General features: G+C 43.3%; 1 protein-coding gene across 2 annotated transcripts in view; it reads left to right on the top strand.

Moving 5' to 3' along the window:
- Positions 1-22909, top strand: part of SLC16A2 (solute carrier family 16 member 2) — a 70144-nt gene extending 47235 nt beyond the window's left edge. For both annotated transcript variants that reach the window (XM_074323240.2, XM_019748000.3), the window contains 5 exons: positions 13076-13220; positions 16087-16537; positions 17486-17629; positions 19848-20076; positions 20682-22909. In XM_074323240.2, coding sequence (XP_074179341.1) covers positions 13076-13220; positions 16087-16537; positions 17486-17629; positions 19848-20076; positions 20682-20902 — 1190 coding nt within the window. In that variant the 3' untranslated portion in view covers positions 20903-22909. The remainder of the gene's footprint in view (positions 1-13075; positions 13221-16086; positions 16538-17485; positions 17630-19847; positions 20077-20681) is intronic.

Below are 22909 nucleotides of genomic sequence, written 5' to 3'. Positions count from 1 at the left end.
TTTTTTGACATGTGCACACACTTATGAAACCATCACAACAATCAAAGTAATGGGCAGATCCATCCAAAGGTGTCCTCATGTTTCCTTCCCACTCCACTCCTTGCCCCTCCTCACCCCTCAGACAACTGCTAATATGCTTTCTATTACTCTAGATTAGTCTATATTTTTCTAGTGTTTTACATAGCTGGAGCCATACACTATGTATTTTTTGGCAGGCTCTGGCTTCTTTCCCTCAGCATAATTATTTTGAGATTCATCAATGCTGTTGCATGTATCAATTGTTTGTTTCCCTTTCCTTCTTTCCTTTCTTCTTTCCTTCCTTCCTTCCTTCCTTCCTTCCTTCCTTCCTTCCTTCCTTCCTCCCTCCCTCCCTCCCTCCCTCCCTCCCTGCCTTCTTTCTTCCCTTTCTTCCATTCTTCATTTAACAGGTGTTGTTGAATTTTAGACATGGAAAGGTCTCCAAAACATGAGTAAAATTTTAAAAGCAGATTATAAGTGGTATGTACTATATATACTGTCTTTGACAAAACTATATAGATATATGTATAGAGAAATCTGTGGGAACACATACCAAGGTAAAAATACTTGTTTCCAAGTGATTGGAAGTCTGAAGATTTTTTTTTGCCTTGCTTCTCTGTGTTTTCTAATTTTTCAATTGTGAAAATACATGACTTTTAAAAATTAAGAAAACGTTACTAACTAAATGTTTACTAACTAAAAATTTTTCAACACCTTTATTAAGGTATAATTGACATAAAATAAACAGCCCATATTTAAAGTGCACAATATAAGTTTTCATAAATGTATATATCATGGAGCCGTCACCATATTCAAGATAATAAGCATATCCATCATCTTCAGAAGTCCTCTCCTTATGCACACGCAACCACTGTTGTTCTTTCCATCACTACATATTAGTTTTCATTTTCTAGCATTTTATATAGATGGGATAAAAAGTATATATTTTTTAGTCTGCTTCTTTTACTCACTTATTTGTTTTGAGATTCATCCAAGTTGTTGCATATATCACTAGTTCATTCCTTTTTATTGCTGAGTACCATTTCTTGGTATGAGTACCACTACGTGTTTATCATTTACATGTTGATGGACACTTGGGTTGTTTCTAGTTTTTTACTATTACAAATACAGTTGCTATGAAATTCATGTACAAGTCTTGATGTGGACATACACTTTCATTTCTTTTGGCTGCTGAGTCATTGTAACTCTATGTTTAACCATTTGAGGAACTTCCAAATTGTTTTACACACACACACACACACACACACGATATGAGTTTTCCTTTATCAGACGTATCATTGACAAATATTTCTCCCAGTCTGTAGCTTGTGTTTTAATTATCTTTAAAGTATTTTTAAAGAGTAAATTTAAAAATTTTGATGAAGGGCAGCCGGATTGCTCAGTGGTTAGAGCGCAGTGCTCATAATACCCAGGTTGCCGGTTCAGTTCCCACATGGGCCAGTGAGCTGCGCCCTCCACAACTAGATTGAAGACAATGAACTGCTGCTGAGCTTCCGCCCGGGCGACCGGTCATCTCAGTTGGTTAGAGCGCGAGCTCTCAACAACAAGGTTGCCGGTTCAATTCCCTCATGGGATGGTGGGCTGTGCCCCCTGCAACTAAAGATTGAAAACGGCAACTGGACTTGGAGCTGAGCTGTGCCCTCCACAACTAGATTGAAAACAACTCCACAACTTGATTGAAAATAACCACAACTAGATTGAAAACAATGACTTGACTTGGAGCTGAGCTGCACACTCCACAAGTAGATTGAAAATGACCACAACTAGATTGAAAACAACGACTTGGAGCTGAGCTGCGCCCTCCACAATTAGATTGGGGGGAAAAAAATGACTTGTCTTGGAGCTGATGGGCCCCAGGAAAGCACACTGTTCCCCAATATTCTCCAATAAAAATGGGGGGAAAATTTTCGATTAAGTCAATTTTATGTATTTTTCATAGTTTGTGCTCTTTGTCCTAGTTAAGAAATCTTTGCCTAGCCCAATGTCACTATGATTTCCTCCTATGTTTTCTAGAAGTTTTATCATTTTAGTTATTACATTAGCTCTATGATCTATTTTGAGTTAATTTTAGAATATGGTATGAGGTAGCAGTTCAGCTTCACTCTTTTCCATGTGGATAACCAGTTGACCCAGCACATTTTGTGGAAAAATATTACTCTTTCCCTATTGAATTGTTTTGACACTTTTGTTGAAAATCAACTAGCCATACATGTGTGGGCCCTTTTCTGGTCTGTCTTTATGCCAATACTACAATGTCTTGATTGCGTAACTTTATAGTAAGTTTTGAAATCATGTTATTATAAGTCCTCCAACTTTGTTCTTCACTGTCAAAATTATTTTTGCAGTTCTATATCCTTTTTATTCTTTTAAGATTTTATTGGGGAAGGGGAACAGGACTTTATTGGGGAACAGTGTGTACTTCCAGGCCTTTTTTCCAAGTCAAGTTGTTGTCCTTTCAATCTTAGTTGTGGTGGTGGCCGTTCAGCTTCAAGTTGTTGTCCTTTCAGTCTTAGTTGTGGAGGGCGCAGCTCAGCTCCAGGTCCAGTTGCCATTGCTAGTTGCAGGGAGTGCAGCCCACCATCCCTTGCAGGAGTCGAACCAGCCACCTTTGTGGTTGAGACGATGCATTCCAACCAACTAAGCCACCGGGAGCTCAGCGGCAGCTCAGCTCAAGGTGCTTGTTCGATGTTAGTTGCAGGGGGCGCTGCCCACCATCCCTTGCGGGACTCGAGGCGTTGAACTGGCAACCTTGTGGTTGAGAGCCCACTGGCCCATGTGGGAATCGAACCGGCAGCCTTCGGAGTTAGGAGCACGGAGCTCCAACCGCCTGAGCCACCGGGCCGGCCCTATATTCTTTTTATTTACACATAAATATGAGAATCAGCTTACCAAATTCTATCAGAAAAAAAAAAAAAAACTTGCTGGGAGTTTGATTGGGATTGCATTGTATCTATAGAACAATTTGGGGAGAATTGATATCTTAACAATATTGAGTCTTCCACCCGGTGAACGAGATATATCCCTCCATTTGTTTAGGTCTTCTTTAATTTCTCTTATCAACATTTCGTAATTTTCAGTGTAGAGGTCTTGCATATATTTTAATCAAATTTATCCATAAGCATTTCAAATTTCTGTTGATATTGTAAATAGTATTTTTATTTCAATTTTTAATTATTCATTGTAGTTGACTTTGTATCCTGTGACCTTGTTTAACTCACTTATTAGTTCTAGTAGCTTTTTTGTAGTTGAATTTTCTAGATAGACAATCATGTTGTCTGTAAATAGAGATAGTTTTACTTCTTTCTAATCTGTATGTCTTCTATTTCTTCTTTTTTTAAGACTTTTTTAACTTTTTATTTTATTTATTTTTTATTAGTTTCAGGTGTACAAAACAATGTAGTAGTTAGACATTTACACCCCTCACAAAGTGATAAACCCCTTTTATTTCTTCTTGTGTTATTCTACTGGCGAGAACCTCCAATGCAGTGTTAAATAGAATTAGCAGGAGCAGACATCCTTGTGCTTTGTTTATAATCTTACAGTAGAAGGTTTTAGTCTTTCACTATTAAGCATGATGTTAGCTATAGGTTTTCCATAATTGCCCTTTACAGGTTGAGAAAGTGCTCTTCTATTACTAGTTTCCTAAGTATTTGTGTCTTGAATGGATATTGAATTTTGTCAGATATTTTTTTCTGCATCAATTGAGACAATTATATGAGATTTTAAAGAATTGTAGTCTGTCATAATCTCATACTGCACTGATTGATTTTTGGATGTTAACTAATGTTGTATTGCTGGGATAAATACTACTTGGTCATGATGTTTTATCCTTAATCTATATTGTTGGATTTAATTTGCTAAAATGTTGTTAAGGGTTTTACAACTGTGTTTGTGAGGGACATTCATCAGCAGTTTTCTTTTCTTGTGATGTCTTTATCTGGTTTTGGTATGAAGGTAATACTGGACTCATAGAATAAGTTAAACATTTTTCCCTCCTCTTCTATTTTTTGTAAGAGTTTGTGTAGGATTGGTATTATTTCTTCCTTGAATGTTTGGAATTTACCAGCGAAGCCATCTTGGTTACTCCCCTATGATTCTTGAGGACCCTTTCATTTTTAACATTCTACAGTTCTAATTAGGCCCTTGTCATCAATCTTTCTGTTTTAGAAGTATGTCTCTCCTTCTGTCTCCTAATTGCTTGTCTATTTGTCTCTGCCTCTTGCCTCTTTCCCATACTCTCTATCAGGTGAATTTCTGACAATTTATGGCTGTCGGTGCTGGCCAGCCCTCTCAGAGAAAGCTGAGGAAATTGTTTAGATTCGTAGTTCCTCCAAGCATCGATGGTTTTCGGTCCAAGAATCACGTGTAATATAACTTAACTACCAGAGTAGATAACTGACCATTGTACTACACCAGTGGGCTATTCAGTAGAACTCATTCACCCCTGAAGACTGGGACAGGAGTTAGAACGACTGCATTTTCAGACTTGACATGGGTGCTCCTAGGTGTGAGTCTCCCTGGGCCTCAGTCTGACTATCTGTAAAATTAGGAACTGAATCCCTAGATCTTCTGATTCCAAAAATGGAAGTAAGTAAATAGTAGCATCAGAGAGAAGGAGGCCAAATAACCTAATAAGGGGGTAACAAGATAACTTATATTTTCAGTGATTATTTGCCTTTATACGTTTTGATGCTCAAAAGTGGGTAGCCCGTTAAAGTTGGTATGTTTGAGACAGAGTGTGGAAGGTTAAAAATGGGTTTTGTTTAGATGTGAAATGCTTGAAAAAGAATGTTTTCCAGTATTGTTGTGCCAACCTGGAAAAATACCACCATGTCCTAATGAAGAAAAAAATTAAACCATTGGCAGGATCAAATACCAGGACAATATGAAAATACTTTTAGAATTTTTAAATAAAGCCTTGGTACAAATCTGGAGTAGAGTTCTAAACACAGTAGATGGATGGTGAGTAGCTACCAAAGTAAATGGGCTTACAGAGGCTGAGAGTTGGAAGAAAGCTTCTCAATACAGCACTTTTCAGAAAATGAAAAAAAGGTTTGGGATCAGCTTCCTTGAACAAAAGTATTTCATCTACTCACTGGAAAAATAACTACCTAGTACTTAACTCTGGCCACTGCACAAGGCTAGAGAAATAGTTAATAAATAAAACTCAGCTGGAGGTCACTCTCTGGTCAGCCACAAAGAGAATGGAGGTCAGATCTCCTGCCATCTCAGTCCCCAAGGAAGACCAGGGTGTTGCATCTCTCCACTCTGGAGCTGCCTGAGTGACCCCTGAAGTGTCTTCGCTTGCTTCCTCTTACATGTGTTCTAACAATGCTTTCAGTCATCTGATTAATGTGCTGATCACTTGGCCAGATGTGCCAGCATACCATCAACACAGTCCTGAGCTGCCTGCCACCTACCCCACATGGTCACCATGCCCTACCTATGTCATTCTTACCACCGCCACTTATCCCAACTATGTTTAGTTTCTTTACCATGTTCTGGGGACTCTGAAGAGAAGTGGATATGGAGCAGAAATACGGGGATATGTCTGGCAACAGAGACTCCATTTTATAGTGCCACTTTCTCCACTTAGCATTGGGTACAGCAGTTGGATAGCTAAGCCTCAGAACATGAACTCCTAATCCTATTTGTTATTCCTTCATCGTACTGTGCACCTTATCAGGAAGCAAGGGTTTTTTAATAGAGTCACCTGTGCCCTTATGTTACCCCCCTTCACCTCTCTTTGTCATCTACCCTTTCCCTAGCTTTGCCTCTTCTTTGGCTTTGCTCCATCATTCCCTAATTTGAGCTTCTGTTAGTTCCCCACGACAACAGGAATTTTGAAAGCCTGTAATTTATTTGAAGAGTTTGGCTCTTGGAGTACCCTCTCACCCTTTTTCAATTCAGAGGGAGAGCTCAGATAGGTTGGCTTTTGGCAGCCAAGTAATGAGAAATCTAGTCTAACATTTGAGTTCTTTTCTGAGCAGTTTCCCAGTACTTCAAAGCCTATGAGCCTGGGTAAGGAGCCAGGGCACTAATTGGGCACTTGAGTGAAAACACTTTCTTGCATAAGGAATCTTGAGGGCCAATAGGCCCAGAATGGAGTTGGAAAGGCCACGGTTCTGCTCTTGTACTGCCCAGGCCCAACAGAAGTCCAGCTGGCTGTGGCTGCCTAGAAAAGGGAAGGAGGTGTACTTGCTGAATACAGACATTATGTTCACTTCAGGTACAGGCCTTTTGGGGCCAACTCTCTGGGAGTACTTAACTCATCTGAGGATAGTGGTTAAGGCTAAAGAGAACTGTGGGAACCACTGGATGAAAGCTGTGGATGGTGGGTTTATACATAGTTCATCCTCAAAGTCTTAGGGCTCTGTTGGACGGAAAGTTTGTTAGTCAGAAATTAGGCATTTGTTTAGCACTTAGTGAAGCTGTGGGTTGAAATAATGCTCTTTGCCTAATGGAAAGTTATGGGGTGCCACATCTGATTTTACCAGGTCTGTTCAGAAAGACGAGCCTCTACATCTCCTGGTAAAAATCTACTTTTCACCCTTCCAATCTCTCCCACATCTCAGCTGCTTCATCAAAATCTCTTTGTCTTCTTCATATAAGATCAAGAATAACAAGGGTAGGGGCCGGCCCAGTGGCTCAGGCGGTTAGAGCTCCATGCTCCTAACTCCAAAGGCTGCCGGCTAGATTCCCACATGGGCCAGTGGGCTCTCAACCACAAGGTTGCCGGTTCAACTCCTCAAGTGTCGCAAGCGATGGTGGGCAGCGCCCCCTGCAACTAAGATTGAACACGGCACCTTGAGCTGAGCTGCCGGATGGCTCAGTTGGTTGGAGCGTGTCCTCTCAACCACAAGGTTGTTTGTTCGACTCCTGCAGGGGATGGTGGGGCACAGCCCACCTAGTAACGGCAACTGGACCTGGAGCTGAGCTGCGCCCTCCACAACTAAGACTGAAGGGACAACAACTTGACTTGGAAAAAAGTCCTGGAAGTACACACTGTTCCCCCAATAAAGTCCTAAAAAAAAAAAGAATAACATGGGTAACAACAAAATCTCACTAGCTTTGAGTCCAAGGACTGTCAAGAGTTCTAGAAAACCTCTACCAATGCCTTGTATAAAACTGAGTGCAAGAAAGGTAAAGGGTCACCAATGGCACTCATTTATCATCAACGTGGTTAAAATTATCATCATTATTATGAGTGTTGGTTCTTTTTTTTTTAATATAGTCATCCCTTGATTATTTTTCTCCAACTAAGTGTCCTCTGATAACCTTTCCCACTAACTTTTAAATGTTTTCTGTTATATCATGCTATTCTTCTTCAGTCATTAACCTAGCTGTTAGATTACCTTACTTTCCCCTAATATAGCAAATTTTCTTTCACTTGGAATGTTTGACTTCTCTGAAAATCTTTAAATAGAAAAATTTACTCTGGTCTTGAACCATGAAATTTATAAATTTTATTACCCTATTTTTAAAAAATGTGTTCCCTATTCTACTGTAAGGTCCTTGAAAGCAAGGACCATATGTCACTCATTTAGCATCCTCAATGCCTATGGGGTAGCCATTTGTCTGTGCCAGAGACGATGTTAAATAACTGTTAAATAAATGAATATCACATATGGATGGCTTCATCTGAAAAAATATATATGTTTAGCATTAAAAACTATAGTAAGGTATTTTTTCCTATTCCTCCTATGAATAATGACTAAAAACATTGAAAATTATATATAAAAGAAATATAAGAAGACTTAAATGTAGAGACAAAAAGGCCGATGGACTCAGGTCCTGAGGAACAACACAGTGATGAATTGCCTGGGTTTTCTTTTTACTTCATAAATCTGGAGCTGAAGAAGCCATCAGAGGAAGTCCAGAAAAAGTCTTGAACACCAACCCCTGCTCAGCAGTAAGAAGGCACCCATCCTCCCCAGGGTGTCAATGGAGGCTAAGCAGGGAACACAGACTTCCACCCCTATCTCTCTCACCCATCTAGTGATAATGAGGAGAGTACTTTGCTGGTACAATGTCTCAGTAAGCCTACTAAAACATAAGATTTAAATAAGATCCGGAGTCTCATAACATAATATCCAAAATACCTAGGACAATAGAAAACCACTTGTCACATCAAAAAATACAGAGACCAAAGGGAGAGGGTGGGAGGATGAGTGAATATAGGGGGAAGGGGAATATAGTCAATAATATTGTAATAAGTTTGCATGGTGGCAGATGATTACTAGAATTAGTGGAGTGATCACATTGTAAGGTATAAAAATGTCTAATCACTATATTGTACACCTGAAATGAATATAACCAATATGACTATATACCAACTACACTTAAATTTAAATTTTTTTAAAAAATTAACTCAAAATGGATCACAGACCCAAATATGAACTACGAAACTATAAATCCTCTAGACAATAGCAGGAGAAAACCTACATGACATTGGCTATGGCAATGATGATTTTTTAGACACAACACCAAAGGTACGATTCATGAAATAATTGATAAGGTGGACTTCATTAAAATTAAAAACTTCTCTGCAAAAGACAGTATCAACAGAATGTGAAGATAAGCCACACTGGGGAAAACATTTGCAGAGGACATATCTGATAAAGGACTGTTATCCAAAATATACAAAGAACTCTTAAAACTCAACAAGAAAATGAACAACACAATTTAAAAATGGGCCAAAGACCTTAACAGACACCTCATCGAATAAAATATACAGGCATCAGAGAAATGCAAATTAAAACAACAGTGATACCACTACACCCCTATAAGAAGAGCCAAAATCCAGAGCACTGACACCACCAATGCTGGCAAGGCTGTGCAGGAACTCTCATTCACTGCTGGTGGGAATGCACGATGGTGCAGCCATTTTGGAAGACAGTTTAGCATTATCTTGCAAAACTAAACATACGATTTAGCAATCACACTCCTTGGCATTTAACCAAATGAGTCAAAATTTATGTCCACATTAAAAATCTGCACATGGGGCCGGCCTGGTGGCTCAGGCAGTTAGAGCTCCATGCTCCTAACTCCGAAGGCTGCCGGTTCGGTTCCCACATGGGCCAGTGGGCTCTCAACCACAAGGCTGCCGGTTCAACTCCTCGAGTCCCGCAAGGGATGGTGGGCAGCACCCCCTACAACTAAAATTGAACACGGCACCTTGAGCTGAGCTGCCACTGAGCTCCCAGATGGCTCAGTTGGTTGGAGCGCGTCCTCTTAACCACAAGGTTGCCGGTTCGACTCCCACAGGGGATGGTGGGCTGTGCCCTCTGCAACTAGAAACGGCAACTGGACCTGGAGCTGAGCTGCGCCCTCCACAACTAAGACTGAAAGGACAACAACTTGAAGCTGAACAGAACCCTCCACAACTAAGATTGAAAGGACAACAACTTGACTTGGAAATAGTCCTGGAAGTACACACTGTTCCCCAATAAAGTCCTGTTCCCCTTCCCCAATAAAATCTTTTTAATAAATAAATAAAAAAATAAAAGTCTGCACATGATTGGTTATAGCAGCTTTATTCATAATTGTGAAAACATGGAAGCAACCAAGGTGACCCTCAGTAGGTGATAGAAAAACAAACTGTCATCTATCCATATAATGGGATATTATTCAGTGCTTAAAAAAATGAGCTATCAAGTTATGAAGAGACATGGAAGAACCTTAAATGCATATTACTACCAGGTAAAAGAAGCCAATCTGAAAAGGCTACACACTGTAATTCCACCAGTATGACATTCTGGAAAAGGCAAAACTATGGTGACAATAAAAAGATCAGTGGTTGTCAGGGGTTGGGAGGGAGGGAGGGATGAATAAGGGGAGTACAGGATTCTTAGGACAGTGAAAGTATTCTATACCATACCATAATGATGGATACATGTCATTAACTTAAAAAAGCTACATCGAATATAATTTGCACTTTCTTTGACTGTACAAAAGATAGCTCCAAGCCCAATAATCAGTTTTCAAGAAGGGCCAAACAATTGAGAGTTCTAGTTTTTGAAATATCAGTAAGATGATTTACTCAATTTAAGTATTTTTTCCTCTTTGACAATACACTTGAACATTCTTAGAAACGAAATCAGATTAGTGATTGCACCAGGGGCTGGGGAATGAATACGAATGGATTTGGGGTTTCTTTTCTATGGTGATTGAAATGTTCTGGAATCAGATTTATTGAGGTATAATTTACACGTGATAATATTCACCCTTTTTACATGCTCAGTTCTATGAATTTTGACAAAAGAATACCACCACTACAGTCAAGGCATATCACATTTTATCACTCCAAAAATTTCCCTCAGGGTCCTCTCTAATGAATCCTTTCCCCCACCCTTCCTCCTGGTACTCACTGATCTGTTTTCCTATCAGAAGTATATGAGATTTCCATTTCCTTAACATCTTCCCCAGTACTAGGTATTGTCATTTTTTAAAAGCATTTTTAGTAGGTGTGTAGGGGCTATCTGATTTTGGTTTTAATTTGCATTTTTTGAATTAATGATATTGAGCATCTTTTCATATGCTTAATTGTCATTCATATTGCGTGTGCTTGTGTGTGTGTGTGTGTAAATAAATGTCTGTTCAAATCTTTTGCAATGTTTTAAATTGGATTGTTTGTTTTAATCTTATTGAGTTGTGAGAGTCAACTCACACTTGTATTCTTGAGTACCAGTCTTTTATCAGATAGCGTATTGTAAACATTTTTTTCCCAGGCAGTGGCTTGCCTTTTCATTTTTGTAACAGTATTTTTCCAAGAACAGACGTTTCAAATTTTGATGAACTGTAATGCATCAATTTTTTCTTTTATGGATCATACTTTTGTAAATATATGAAATTTTTGCCTAACTAAAGGTCAGAAAGATTTTCTCCTATACTCTCTTCTGGAACTTCTTTTTATTTTATCTATTTATTTTTTAACAGGACTTTATTGGGGAACAGTGTGTATTTCCAGGACTTTTTATTGGGGAACAGTGTGTTTTTCCCAGGACCCATACTAAGCTCCATCCAATTCAAGTTGTTGTCCTTTCAATCTTAGTTGTGAAGGGCGCAGCTCAACTCCAAGTCCAGTCACCATTGTTAGTTGCAGGGGACGCAGCCCACCATCCCTTGCGGGAGTCGAACCTGCAACCTTGTGGTTGAGAGCACGCACTCTAACCAACTGAGCCACCCACCCATCCGCCTTGGAACTTCTTTTTAGTTTTAAGCTTTACATTTAAGACTATGATCCATTTGCATTAAAGTTTGTATATGATATGACTATTGGTATTTACAAAGCTCTCTTACATCTGATCATCATTAAAAAAATATTTGAGCAAAGTACATCAGGAATTTTAATCCCCATTTTACAGATGAGAAGACTGAGGATTAGAGAAGTGCTGTGTGACTTGCTCAGGGTCCCACAGCTAACAGGTGAAATTGCAAGGTAAGAGGTAAAACTATGATGAGACTTCAGGTCTCCCAGGCCAGTACTTTGGGAGCCAAACAGCAAATTTTCCCAGCGGGGATCTGAACAACCTATTAGGCACTGAAGTAAGAGACACAGCCAGTGAGCTAGCCCTGGCATCACTCAGACTGGCCCACTTTGGCCTCCACGATTGAGAGCCAGAAGCTGGCCTGGCGCCCTGCTCAGGTGATACTCAATGAATGCCTATTGATGATGATGGTGACTTGAAACGTATAATTACAGAGTTAGAAATTAAGCTAAGAAGAAAAGTTAAAGGAACGCAGATTATTTGGCCTAGAAAAGAGAGGCCCAAGATGAAACTTGATAATAGCCTTCAAACAAACAAATAAACAAACAAACAAACCCTTGGGCTTTTTTTCTGAGGGCTGAGGAAGGAGAAGTGGGCTGGAAAAATATAAGTTAAAAGGACAACTTTCTTCCTCCCTGGTGAGGATTGTTATTGACACTTAAGAGCCTTTATAAACAAAATAAATTCTTTTTATTTGAGTTTGGAGCCATGACTTGCCCAATGTGGGCTCTGATGAAGGATTTCACCATGATGGTTACATGACCTTCTTAGAAATCTTCGAGTGGCTCCTGAACATGTCCTCGTAAAATTCCAGGTTGCCTTTGTTTGTGGCCTTCTCTGCTCCTTAATCTTACCATCTTCACAGAGCTGTTCCAATGACCAAGAGAAGCCTTACCTTAGCTCCTGAAGGCTTAATTAATGCCCATGCTTCTTGGCCCTGGAACCAAGTGGCCCAGTGCCTAAGGCTATAAATCTGGCTTAGCATCCTTGGAAGAGCCTAAAATGTTGGCTAGTCCCAATCTGACCCTAGTGCTTGAATCCCATTTTATATCTAGCCTCTGTTTGCACACCTCCAATGATGGGAAGCTTCACTCATCCCAATAGAAGAGATAATACAATGAACTTTGGACTAGGAATAAGGAGAGCTGGGTTTGAGTCCCAGCTGTGTCACTAACTTGCTGTGTGATGTGTGGTAAGTCCCATCACATTTCTGGACCTGTTTCTTTATCACTAAGATGGTAGTGGAGGGAACTCTTTGTTTTAGTGTCTGTCGGTTTAACTGCTGTAACAAATGGCCCTCAGAAATTCAGTGGTTTAAGGGAGAAGTTTCTTCATTTATTTCTTATGTAACATTCATGGCATGTAGTTATTCAGGGACCGACACAGAACTGAGGGCAGTTCTGCCAGTCTTAATACATAGCTTTCAAGTTCACCGCAGAAAACTCATGGGAGTTGTTTTATAGTTCGGTTCTGGAAGTGGTGTGTATCACTTATACCCACATTCCCTTGGTCTGAATTCAATTACATGTTCCTATTAAACAGCCCAGGGTGTAGACTTGATCTTTAAAGCTTCATTGTGCCAGCTCTGAAGTTATGAACTGGACTCCTGCTTCTCACATTGCCTCTCTGACCACTAGGGAGTAGCTGACTGGCAATGCAGACCAATGCAATGCCCCCTGTCAAAGGCCACAGAAGAATTGAGACACCAGTCACACCACCAGATACCACATTGAGCGAAGGCATCTTTGTGCTTATTTCCTCTGCAGCATGGGTAGGAGCCCTCTCAATGGGCATGATCTTCTTCTGCTCTCCCATTGTGAGTATATTCACTGATCGTTTGGGCTGCCGAATCACAGCAACTGCAGGGGCTGCCATCGCTTTCATCGGACTCCATACCAGCTCCTTCACCAGGTAAGGCTATGAGTTGCTGGCCATTTGCTCAAGCCCGAGGGTTTAGCTTCTTTCCGGGCTTCCACTAGGGACACTCTTCTCATTGCAGAATCCCCTGTGGCCCTTTCCATGTAAGGTCCTCAAAGACTCTACTCTCAGGGATCATTGTGAAATAGGACTCACCTAAGTAGGGTCCCCAGGACACAGTGACCAAAGAGGACCCAAGAGTTCCAAAGTGGTAGGAAGAGCCTATGCCTGGGAGTTCATACAGCTGGGCCCATGTCCAGTTTTGGCCACTGAATGGTTATGGAAGAATTGATGAGTACCATTCCTCTCTCTGGCCCTCATTTTCTGTATCTCTAAGGTGAGGGGATTAGACCAGATGGTCTTTTCAGGTCTCTTCCAGTGCTGCCATTTTATTCCCCTTTGATCAACATCTCATGACCTCACCTGTCTTCCTGGGAATGAGCTTTTAGAGTGAGCTCATGTGGACACCTACCATTACAGAATTCCTAAAGGAATCTTATGCTGTAAAAAGAGATCAGCTGAGCCAAAAGCTGTTTAGCATTTCTGACCCCTTTCCAGATATTTCTGGCTACCAATGTATGGATAATTTGGGACAGATAAGGATTCATGTTTGGGGCATGAGAAAGGATGTTTAGCAGCATCCCCCACTGAGGTACAGACCCAGCACCCAGCTACCAAGCTAGGCCTAAGCTAGAGTCAAACTCTGGTCCTGATGGTCCTACTGGCAAAACTCAGTAATGTCAGGCAAGGAGCAAGATACAAGTTCGTTTTCCATTTTCTTTCTGCCAGCCCTGCAGACGCATGTCTGTAGGCAAGGGGAGAAGTGAAAACCCTCTACCACAGACTGAGGAATATGGGATTCCTAAAGAACTCCATTGACTTTCAGCCAAAGACACTCTGGAAGCTATGGTACCTCCTACTTCCAATCTGCCTGGGCTATTGTAGGACAATGCACTCACATCAGAGAATAATTGTCTTCTCCCACAACTGGGTCCTGTGAGGATAAGCCAGCTTTCTTTGTGACGAGCATTTCTGGATACCCAGCCCACCCTCCAGCAGAGCTTACATCTATTCTGCAATGGTTTCTTGGCTCAGTCCTCCCAAGGCAGCAGCTCCAAACCCTTTCAGGACCACTCTAGTGGTTGGCCTCATTTGCCCTCAGCAATCTGGTGTCTGGCTCCTTGTGGGAAGGAGCTAGGCCTCAGAATCAGCTCATCTCCACACAATGCAGGAGAGGCCTGTTTTTTAAGGCTGAGCAGAGTGAAGTATAAACAAATTAGCAACATAGGGATCCCATTTCCCTTCCGGTCCACATGAGCTCAGTTACAGGACGGGAAGGGGCTCAGACGTGTTTTCTCCTGGCACTCTTCCTTAGGCGTTCTGTTCTCCAGCCCCTTAAGCCCCTCCCCCCACCCCATTTGCCTTTTCTGTAAGAACATCTTCAGAGCCAAGAAATTTTCTGAGTGGCTTCACATCCAGTGGAAAAATGGTTCTGCTTGTGGCTAGAGCTCCAAGTAGTCCTTCCAGTTGTCTGAATCAGGGCTCTGAGTTTCTTTGGATGGTGTGAGGTAGAGCAGAATGTAGGCCTACTAAGTGGCCTCCTGCCTGTGGGCCCAGCTGGAAATATATCTACCTGAACTGAATTCCATGGTTTACCCCCACTGACCCCGCTCCCTGAATGTGTAACTCCTGTCCCTTGGACAATGCCCCCAGCCCAGGCCATCCCAAGGGGTTGTTAGAATCTGACAGCACAGGAGCAGTTGTCTTAGCTAATGGTTCCAAGTGGAGACAACCGTGTTGAAGCCAAGCCCTTGCTCATATCCAGTGAATGCAAGCAGATGGAAATCAATGGAAATGATAGCCCCACATCATCTCCACAGCATAGGCCTTTAGTAAGATGATTGGGTCTGTCTGTTGGGAAGAATTGCCTGACACGGAGAGTATCAGGTAATTAAGTGGTCAGATAAAAACTATTGCAAAATATGTGAAAGCTTCAAAAAGAAAACAAAATTCTTCAGTAGGTTGTGCCAATACTGTCTGGGGGCAGACAGCTGGCCAAGCTAACCTTCCCACAGCCTTTTTCATGCTGATGCTTTGCCTTCTGGTAAAGAGGCCTATGGCCACAGCAGCGCCTAAGAGTTTTGACACAGAACCTGTCTTACTTGGCCAGACCCACAACTTCTTTCAGACTCCACTTCCTGTCAAGCAGCCATGCTATGTTGGGAACCTCAGGAGATCATGTAGGGCCTAGAGGAAAGGGTCTTCAAATAGTCATACCTTGGGCAGAGTTGGGGAGGGGCGATCTCTCAGGAGACCACCAGCCATTCTCTGAAATATTAGGAGCCCTGAGCACAGAGAAAGACACCGAAAAATCCTAAGCATGGTCTCAACCTTCTAGTCCTTGCAGACCTTTGTTGTTACTTGGGATAAAGATTTGGCTACCAGTGTACCCCTGCTGTCTGGGTGAGCAGTAGGTCAAACTGCTCTCTCAAAATTACTGACTTACTCCTTGTAGCACTTCATCCAGCCTTTGCATAGGTTGGTTATGCCCTTCTTTTGAACAGTCCTCTCTGATGAAGTGCTATGATTCAAACTAGGGTCACACAGACCTGGAGTCAAACCCAAGTTTTGCTTATCCCCAGTTATGCTACCTTGAGTAAATTACTTCACTTCTCTGAGCCTCTGCTGCTCCACTTGCAAAATGGGGATGAGAAGGTCCTGTTGTTTGTGTGTTCTGAGGGTCAGTGGTAAGTGGGGCTGTGGGTTACTGAGGTGGGATGCAGGTGTCAGGAGGGTGACGGGAGGACAGGTGGATTGCTGATCAGGCTGCTGAGGATAGCTCTTGGTGTCTCTCCCACAGCTCGCTAAGCCTGCGTTACTTCACCTATGGGATTCTCTTTGGTTGTGGCTGTTCCTTCGCCTTTCAGCCATCTCTCGTCATCCTGGGCCACTACTTCCAACGCCGCCTGGGTCTGGCCAATGGTGTAGTGTCTGCTGGGAGTAGCATCTTCTCCATATCCTTCCCCCTTCTCATCAAAACGCTGGGGGCTAAGATAAAGCTCGCCCAAACCTTCCAGGTGCTGAGTACCTTCATGTTTATTCTTACACTGCTTTCGCTCACCTACCGGCCCCTCCTGCCCAGCTCCCAGGACACCCCAAGCAAGAGAGGTGTCCGTACCCTGTGCCAACGCTTTCTGGCTCAACTCAGGAAGTACTTCAACATGCGAGTGTTCCGCCAACGTACCTACCGCATCTGGGCCTTTGGGATTGCTGCTGCTGCCCTTGGCTACTTCGTTCCCTATGTACACCTGGTGAGGAATATCAGGGTGGGCCCACCCCACCTGGCCCCAAGACTCTGCCCTTAAGCTGCCTAGAGTCCAGAGGGTAGGGGTGGAGGACATTGAAAGGGCAGACCTGGGACCTTTGGAAAAAGAGTCAAATTAGCAGTTTGAGAGACTCAGAGTAGAAAAGGCACAGTTTGAGGGAAGACTGGAGGGGAAATCTGGGGAGTTCCTTAGCAGAAGGCCTATGCCTGTAGTTTCTCCCCGTGAAAAGTTGAGACAGATTTTCATGAGAAGATAAGCATCACTGGGATGTAGGAGACTGGCCCAGATGACCCAAGGATAGGGTTTTCTAAAAGTACGTTCTATGGAATGCTGTTCTTTGTGGTCAAATGATTTTAACATATATCAGATCTCTCTCGTTTCATATTGTGTAGCAATCTTTTAAAGGTATCAAAAGAATCCTCCCGTAATGAAACCCATTTAGTTTGATTTAACCATCATCCACCTTACTTATTTGGCCAAACAACTGTTGGTTGTAGTCCAGCTGTTATCTTCCATACAGCTCATATTTCTTAAAACACACTTAAAACCTGAAAGTTGGTGGATCCTTCTCCGTAACGAGCTGATTTTACCCTAGTCTGTCAGTCTGGGTTGCAGAATGGGGAGATTGCAGGAGAACCGTTGCATTTTCTGTCCCACCAAGGCTTGGAAGAGGCTTGGAGACACCCGTCACACTCAGCTGTTGTTCAGAAGCCCAGAATCCAGAGAGCCCAAGGATATGCAGACTTTTATGCTCTTAGAAGCAGCAGAGAGCTTGTCCCAGAGCTAGGGCTATAAGGGAGGGGGCTGCAGGGGCAGTAGTTTTTGCCATGGTCCAAACAAGTAAGTGGTACAGGGTTCTGGGTATGCCAGCAGTTCACCAGTCAGCTCCTCTTCTTTCTCTTGTCCTGGGGGGCCTGGTGCTATGCTTTTCAGATGAAATATGTGGAAGAGGAGTTCTTGGAAATCAAGCAGACCTGGGTGCTCTTGGTGTGTATTGGGGCTACCTCAGGCCTTGGGCGCCTTGTGTCAGGCCGTGTCAGTGACTCCATTCCTGGACTTAAGAAGATCTACTTGCAGGTGAGTGTGGCCACCCTGTCCACTATGGGGAGGAACAGATGCTAGATTACCCTCACCCTTTGAGATAGAATGGCAGGGTGTGTCAGTGCTGTACCGTGGGTCCCAGCTTTGACACCAGCTTCTTGTGCAACATGGGAAAGTCAATAAAATTCTCTGAGCCTCAGTTTCTCTTGCTTTCAAATGAATACAAGCATCCTTATTCTGCCTCTTTCATCAGGATGGAGTGAGGATCCAGAAAGAACAGTATAAATGGAACCTCTAAGAATATTTTCAAATAAATTTGTTATGAGTTATTGCTCTACCATCTGAAAGAGAGAAACTGAGGCCAGGAGTTAGATGCTGACCCCAGTGAGGACTAATCTCATGCTTTTTGTTCCTGCACATGGGTTTACCGGAAAGTACCCAAATGTGGAACCCTATGGAGGGGTGACAGCAGACCCAGGAAACATGTGGTACCCTAAGTGACAAAAGGCAGAGCCAAGTCCCAGAGATGATAAGTCACTTGAACAAGGTCAAACCAAAAGCTTGTAATTGATATAAACCAATCATGCAAATATCAGCAATTGCCTTATCTGGGTGGATTTTTACGTGCGAGCATGTGTAGCTCTCTCAGCTTCTTCCACATGCTAACTCCAAGAGGCCAAAGGAAATCAGAGTAGCTAGGATTGGGCCAGGGCTTCGTCTTGAGGAGAGGCAGCAGCTAATTCCTCCAAGGGAGGCAAAGGCATTAGCTAGTGAGAAGCAGAACTAGGCTTAAGCCAAGTACTTCTGCTGACCAGTTCCCCTACTCACCCATCATTCTCTCCCCCTTTTCACTCTTACTTGACCCACTTTTACCACTTAGAACAATATAAAACAATCTTACAATGTTATGGCTGAAACATATCTTCATCAACTTGTAGTCCAACTCCTTCATTTTACAAATTGAGGAACTAAGGCCCACAGAGGGAAAGTGACCTGTCCAATCTCATCCTGCTGGTAAGTGTCTCAGGCTGAGAGCACAAGACAATGGACAAATTTCTTTTTCTGGGTACAGGCCAGGAAGAGGAAAGGAGAGTATACATAGCTTCAGGTTGTAAAGAGCCACCCCACTATACCCTGTGGTTTGTACTATTTGAGAAGACAGGCACATGTGTTTGGGGTGAAGCCGCTGGACAGTCTGTTGGAAAGGAAATGGTTACAACCTACAGGTCAGCCTCACTTTGGGCCAATTGTTGAAGCCTGATTCTCAGTTCCAAGAGTGATTCTTAATTGCCAAACATTGGCAAGGCCTCATGGAGGATGTTAAGAGGCAGCTTGATACAATAGGTAGTAATTAAATCTGATTGAAATCAGTTAATGGGATTCTTTGTGTTATATAATAGTATTAACTCTTAATTGTCATATCATTATGGCTTGGTTGTTGCTAGGTAGGTGTGATTTTATCTTACAGTTATGTATGAATTTCCTAGAGAGGAAGGTGGGTGTAATTTTCAGGATGTTATGCAGGGTCTCAGTTCCTGCTCCCTGCACCAGAACGCAGGATATGGTGAGGCCAAAAAGGAACACCCAGGGAGCCATAGATAGTGGAGTCACACCACTACATTCTCGTTGGCAGCTGGGTTGGAGACACAGCAAGCAGGAGCCACACGATCTGCAACCAACCCCACTTGCTAACCGCAATCTACGCTTGCTAGCTCAGCCACGGCAGTTACATCAGTGGCTAATGGCTAAGTGGTAACAGCTGATGGCCAACTAGTCACAGCTGATAACCATCTACTATCCAAGCCAGCACCTTCCCATGTGAGGCTAAGAGCCTGGAAACTGCTCTCTGGGACTCTGTCCCCACAGTGGGCATCTGGGTTATTCCTAGATTGTGCCTTCTCTCACCAAACAACCATGGCAAAGGTCAAAAGTCTCCCAAGAAGGAAATTTCCTCAGATGGCATGGCCAGGACACTTCTTATCCTCTCTGAAAAAGCAACTGATTAACCTAACATATTCACTGCCAGTAACAACACAGAGTCATAGTTAAATAGGAGCTGTCTTAAAAACTTTGAATCCTTTAATGTAAGACTTAGAAGGGGCCTAAGTAACTATTCAGTCCAAGTGTTCTCTCTGCTGACACCCCATGGGCCCATTTTATATTAATACATGGTAGGAATGAGAGCCTGAGAAAGAAGGTACGATTTGCTACTGGCAAGCGTAATATGACTGACCTCAGGCCCTTGCTCCTCTAGGTCATCTCCTTCCTGCTCTTGGGCCTGATGTCTATGATGATTCCCCTGTGCCGGGGTTTCGGGGGCCTCATCGTTGTTTGCCTATTCCTGGGGTTGTGCGATGGCTTCTTCATCACCATCATGGCTCCCATTGCATTTGAACTGGTGGGCCCAATGCAAGCTTCGCAGGCCATTGGCTACCTCCTGGGCATGATGGCCCTGCCAATGATTGCTGGGCCCCCCATTGCAGGTGAGTGTGATAGTACAGAGAAGACATGAGGGGGCGAGTCCTGAACACCTGTACTTGAAGTCCCTTTTCCTCTTACTCTGTTTAAGCACAGTATATGTGCTTGGATTCATTTTGGGGAACGTGCTTTTCATAGTTATACATCTGTTTCAATGGAGTTTTACTGTATACAGCATGGCTGATTCCGCCAGGGTAGAGAGAGAAATGGGTTTGGCCGTCTTGACCATGTGGTATTCATCCACTATCCTCTCTCTCTTCAGTTGCGCAGGGAGAGAAGAGAAAGTGGGCCCTGGTTTTATCAAGACTTAGAGACAGCCTCCTCCTTCTCTACTGGCTTCTGAACTAAGCCTGTAGAAGAGATTTCATTAAGGCCACATCCCAGAACTTGGCCACTAGGGTTCCCTAAACAACCTTCATTAGCTTCCTTCATAATTAGCATTAGCCTCAAGAGCCTGCAGCTCCAGTACATCAGGGAGGAGCCACCTGTGCTTGTAATAGAACTTTTATTTCTTCCAAATAGAAGCATTTAAATTGAGGGGGCCCCCAGAAAAGTCAGCACCTTTGGCCAATAGGACAAAGCTGAGCTTGACTTTTCTCTCCTGTTTCAGGCCTCCTCCGCAACTGTTTTGGGGACTACCATGTGGCCTTCTACTTTGCTGGTGTGCCCCCAATCATTGGAGCTGTAATCCTCTTCTTCGTGCCTCTGATGCATCAAAGGATGTTCAAGAAAGGGCAAAGGGATTCCAGCAAGGACAAGATGTTGGCACCTGACCCAGACCCCAATGGGGAGCTGCTACCAGGCTCCCCCACCCCTGAGGAAGCAATCTAATGCCTCTTCCTTGCCATTGTGTGCTCCTCCCCAATCCTTTCCCTTCACCCCACCCTGCTCAGCATTTACATTTTTGCCACCAGCACACTTGTTCCCAAACCTGTGCACACAGCATTGCAGACACCTGACTATTCCCTTGGAGCCAAAGCTCTAGGTGTTCCAACCTCATTAACCAAATTCTCTCCGTTGAATGCCTTTAAACTTGCCAGGGTCCTTCTCCCAGGATCTAGAAAAGCTTGGGATCACCCCCAGGCCTTTGGAACCTCTCCCTATACTTTCTAACCCCTGGGGGAGGACGAGGATGGCACTTCTTGTCCCCTCTGGATACTGATGAGTTGCCTCCTTCCCTTCATCCTTTTCTCCCTCTACTTCCTCCTCATTTCTCTTCGCCTTCTATTTCTTTTTGACTATCATAGACACATGGGTGCTTAAAGAAAGGAGGGACCCAGAGCTTGGGCCAATCAGCCTTACATTGGCCCAGCCCACCCCTAACACTCTTCACTCCCACTCATCTCAGGCTGAGCCACATCTCACTTTTTGGCTCAAGCTGCTATAATCATAGACTGGAAGAACAGAGTATCACATCGGGAAGGAACCTTAAACACCACTCACAGATTTTTACAGATTTCCCAGGTGAAAACATTGACCTGCAAGCCCTCCCAGTTCCCCATCCTTCTATCACCTGTCAAAATGTGAAGAAATCCCTTTCATCTCAGCAGGCAGAGGGGATGGCATGATAGGGAGAGGGGCAATAGTTATTGACCTGGTGAAGTACTAACTCCTCACTTTCTCATTATTCATGATATTTCCACCCAGGCTAGGCCAGGAAAGGGACTGTTTAAGGAAAATCCCATTCCCAACATGGATCCCAAAAAAAGTAGAGGCAGCAGCTGCACATAGGGTTGGATAGGTTTCTTCAAGAAGGGAATATCTTCTTAGCCTTTACCAATCAGTGTGCCCCCATGCTGTGTATCCTGGGCCATTCTGCTTAATGGGCATTAAAGATACCAGGAAAGGTAGACTCTGGACCATCGTCACCCTTCTAAACTAGGTGCCAGATGTTTCAGTCTTACTGAAAAGCATACCCAACCAGACTGTGTGCAGCTAGCTAGCACAGCTCACCTCATTAGGGGCTCAACCTCTCCCCTCACTCGGCCTCTTTGTATCTCTTTCTCCTTGTTCTGGGCCTTTGTCTGTTGTATTCCTATTACCCAGACTTTTCCTCATCTTCTTGCCAGGCATCCTTGGCTGTCACTTGGAGCTAACAGTGACTTTCCATCCCAAGCCAAGGCTATCCGAGGGCCAGGATAATGAGGTTGCCCCTGAGGGGCTCCAAAGAAGGTAGCGATCCCATTAGTGTTTCCCTTACAAACAGGCAGCTGGGACATGGTTTGTCTCTGAGGGCCCCTTTCAAGTCCACGTCCTGAGCCTCCTCCACAAGTCCCAGTCCAGCTCTTACCAACTCTTCAAAGGAAAACACATTGGTTCTTGCCTCTGAATAGTAATGGGCCTAATTACTATCCTGTCAGCTCAAACAGCAGTGGGAAAGAAGCTTGGCCCCAGGAGACCATTGAAAATGTTGGAGCAACAAAGCCCCTGCTTCCATTCCTCCCTGCCCCACCCCCAGCAAGTCACTGGAAGGCAGATGCAGGGCCTCCTTTGTTGTTCCTGGTGAGTAGCCTTAAGAATCAGGCTACCACCCACTTCTCTCCAGATGGAGGAAAGTCATTCACAGGTCCCAAATCTGCCCAATCAAGTGTCACATAACACAAGAGGGGGTGTCAGTTTACTTCTTCCACGTATGTACATCTGCATGTGTGGGCTTGTGTGCTTTTGGAGAGAATGTTGGTTGGTCAAAGCAGTACAGTATTAATATTTAAGGTAGGATGCAGCCTCTTATGCATGCACAGTCAAATCTAGGACAACGAACAAAACTTGGGAGCTTGAGACCTGGTACATTTAAATCCTCAAAAGGTTTGGAACAAAATAAACAGATCGAAAAATCTA

The sequence above is a fragment of the Rhinolophus sinicus genome, chromosome 18, assembly GCF_057876585.1.
Source record: "Rhinolophus sinicus isolate RSI-liver-muscle chromosome 18, RSI-T2T, whole genome shotgun sequence".
Lineage (NCBI taxonomy): Eukaryota > Metazoa > Chordata > Mammalia > Chiroptera > Rhinolophidae > Rhinolophus > Rhinolophus sinicus.
Note: the sequence above shows the minus strand (reverse complement) of the source record. Positions and strands in the feature narration are given on the sequence as shown.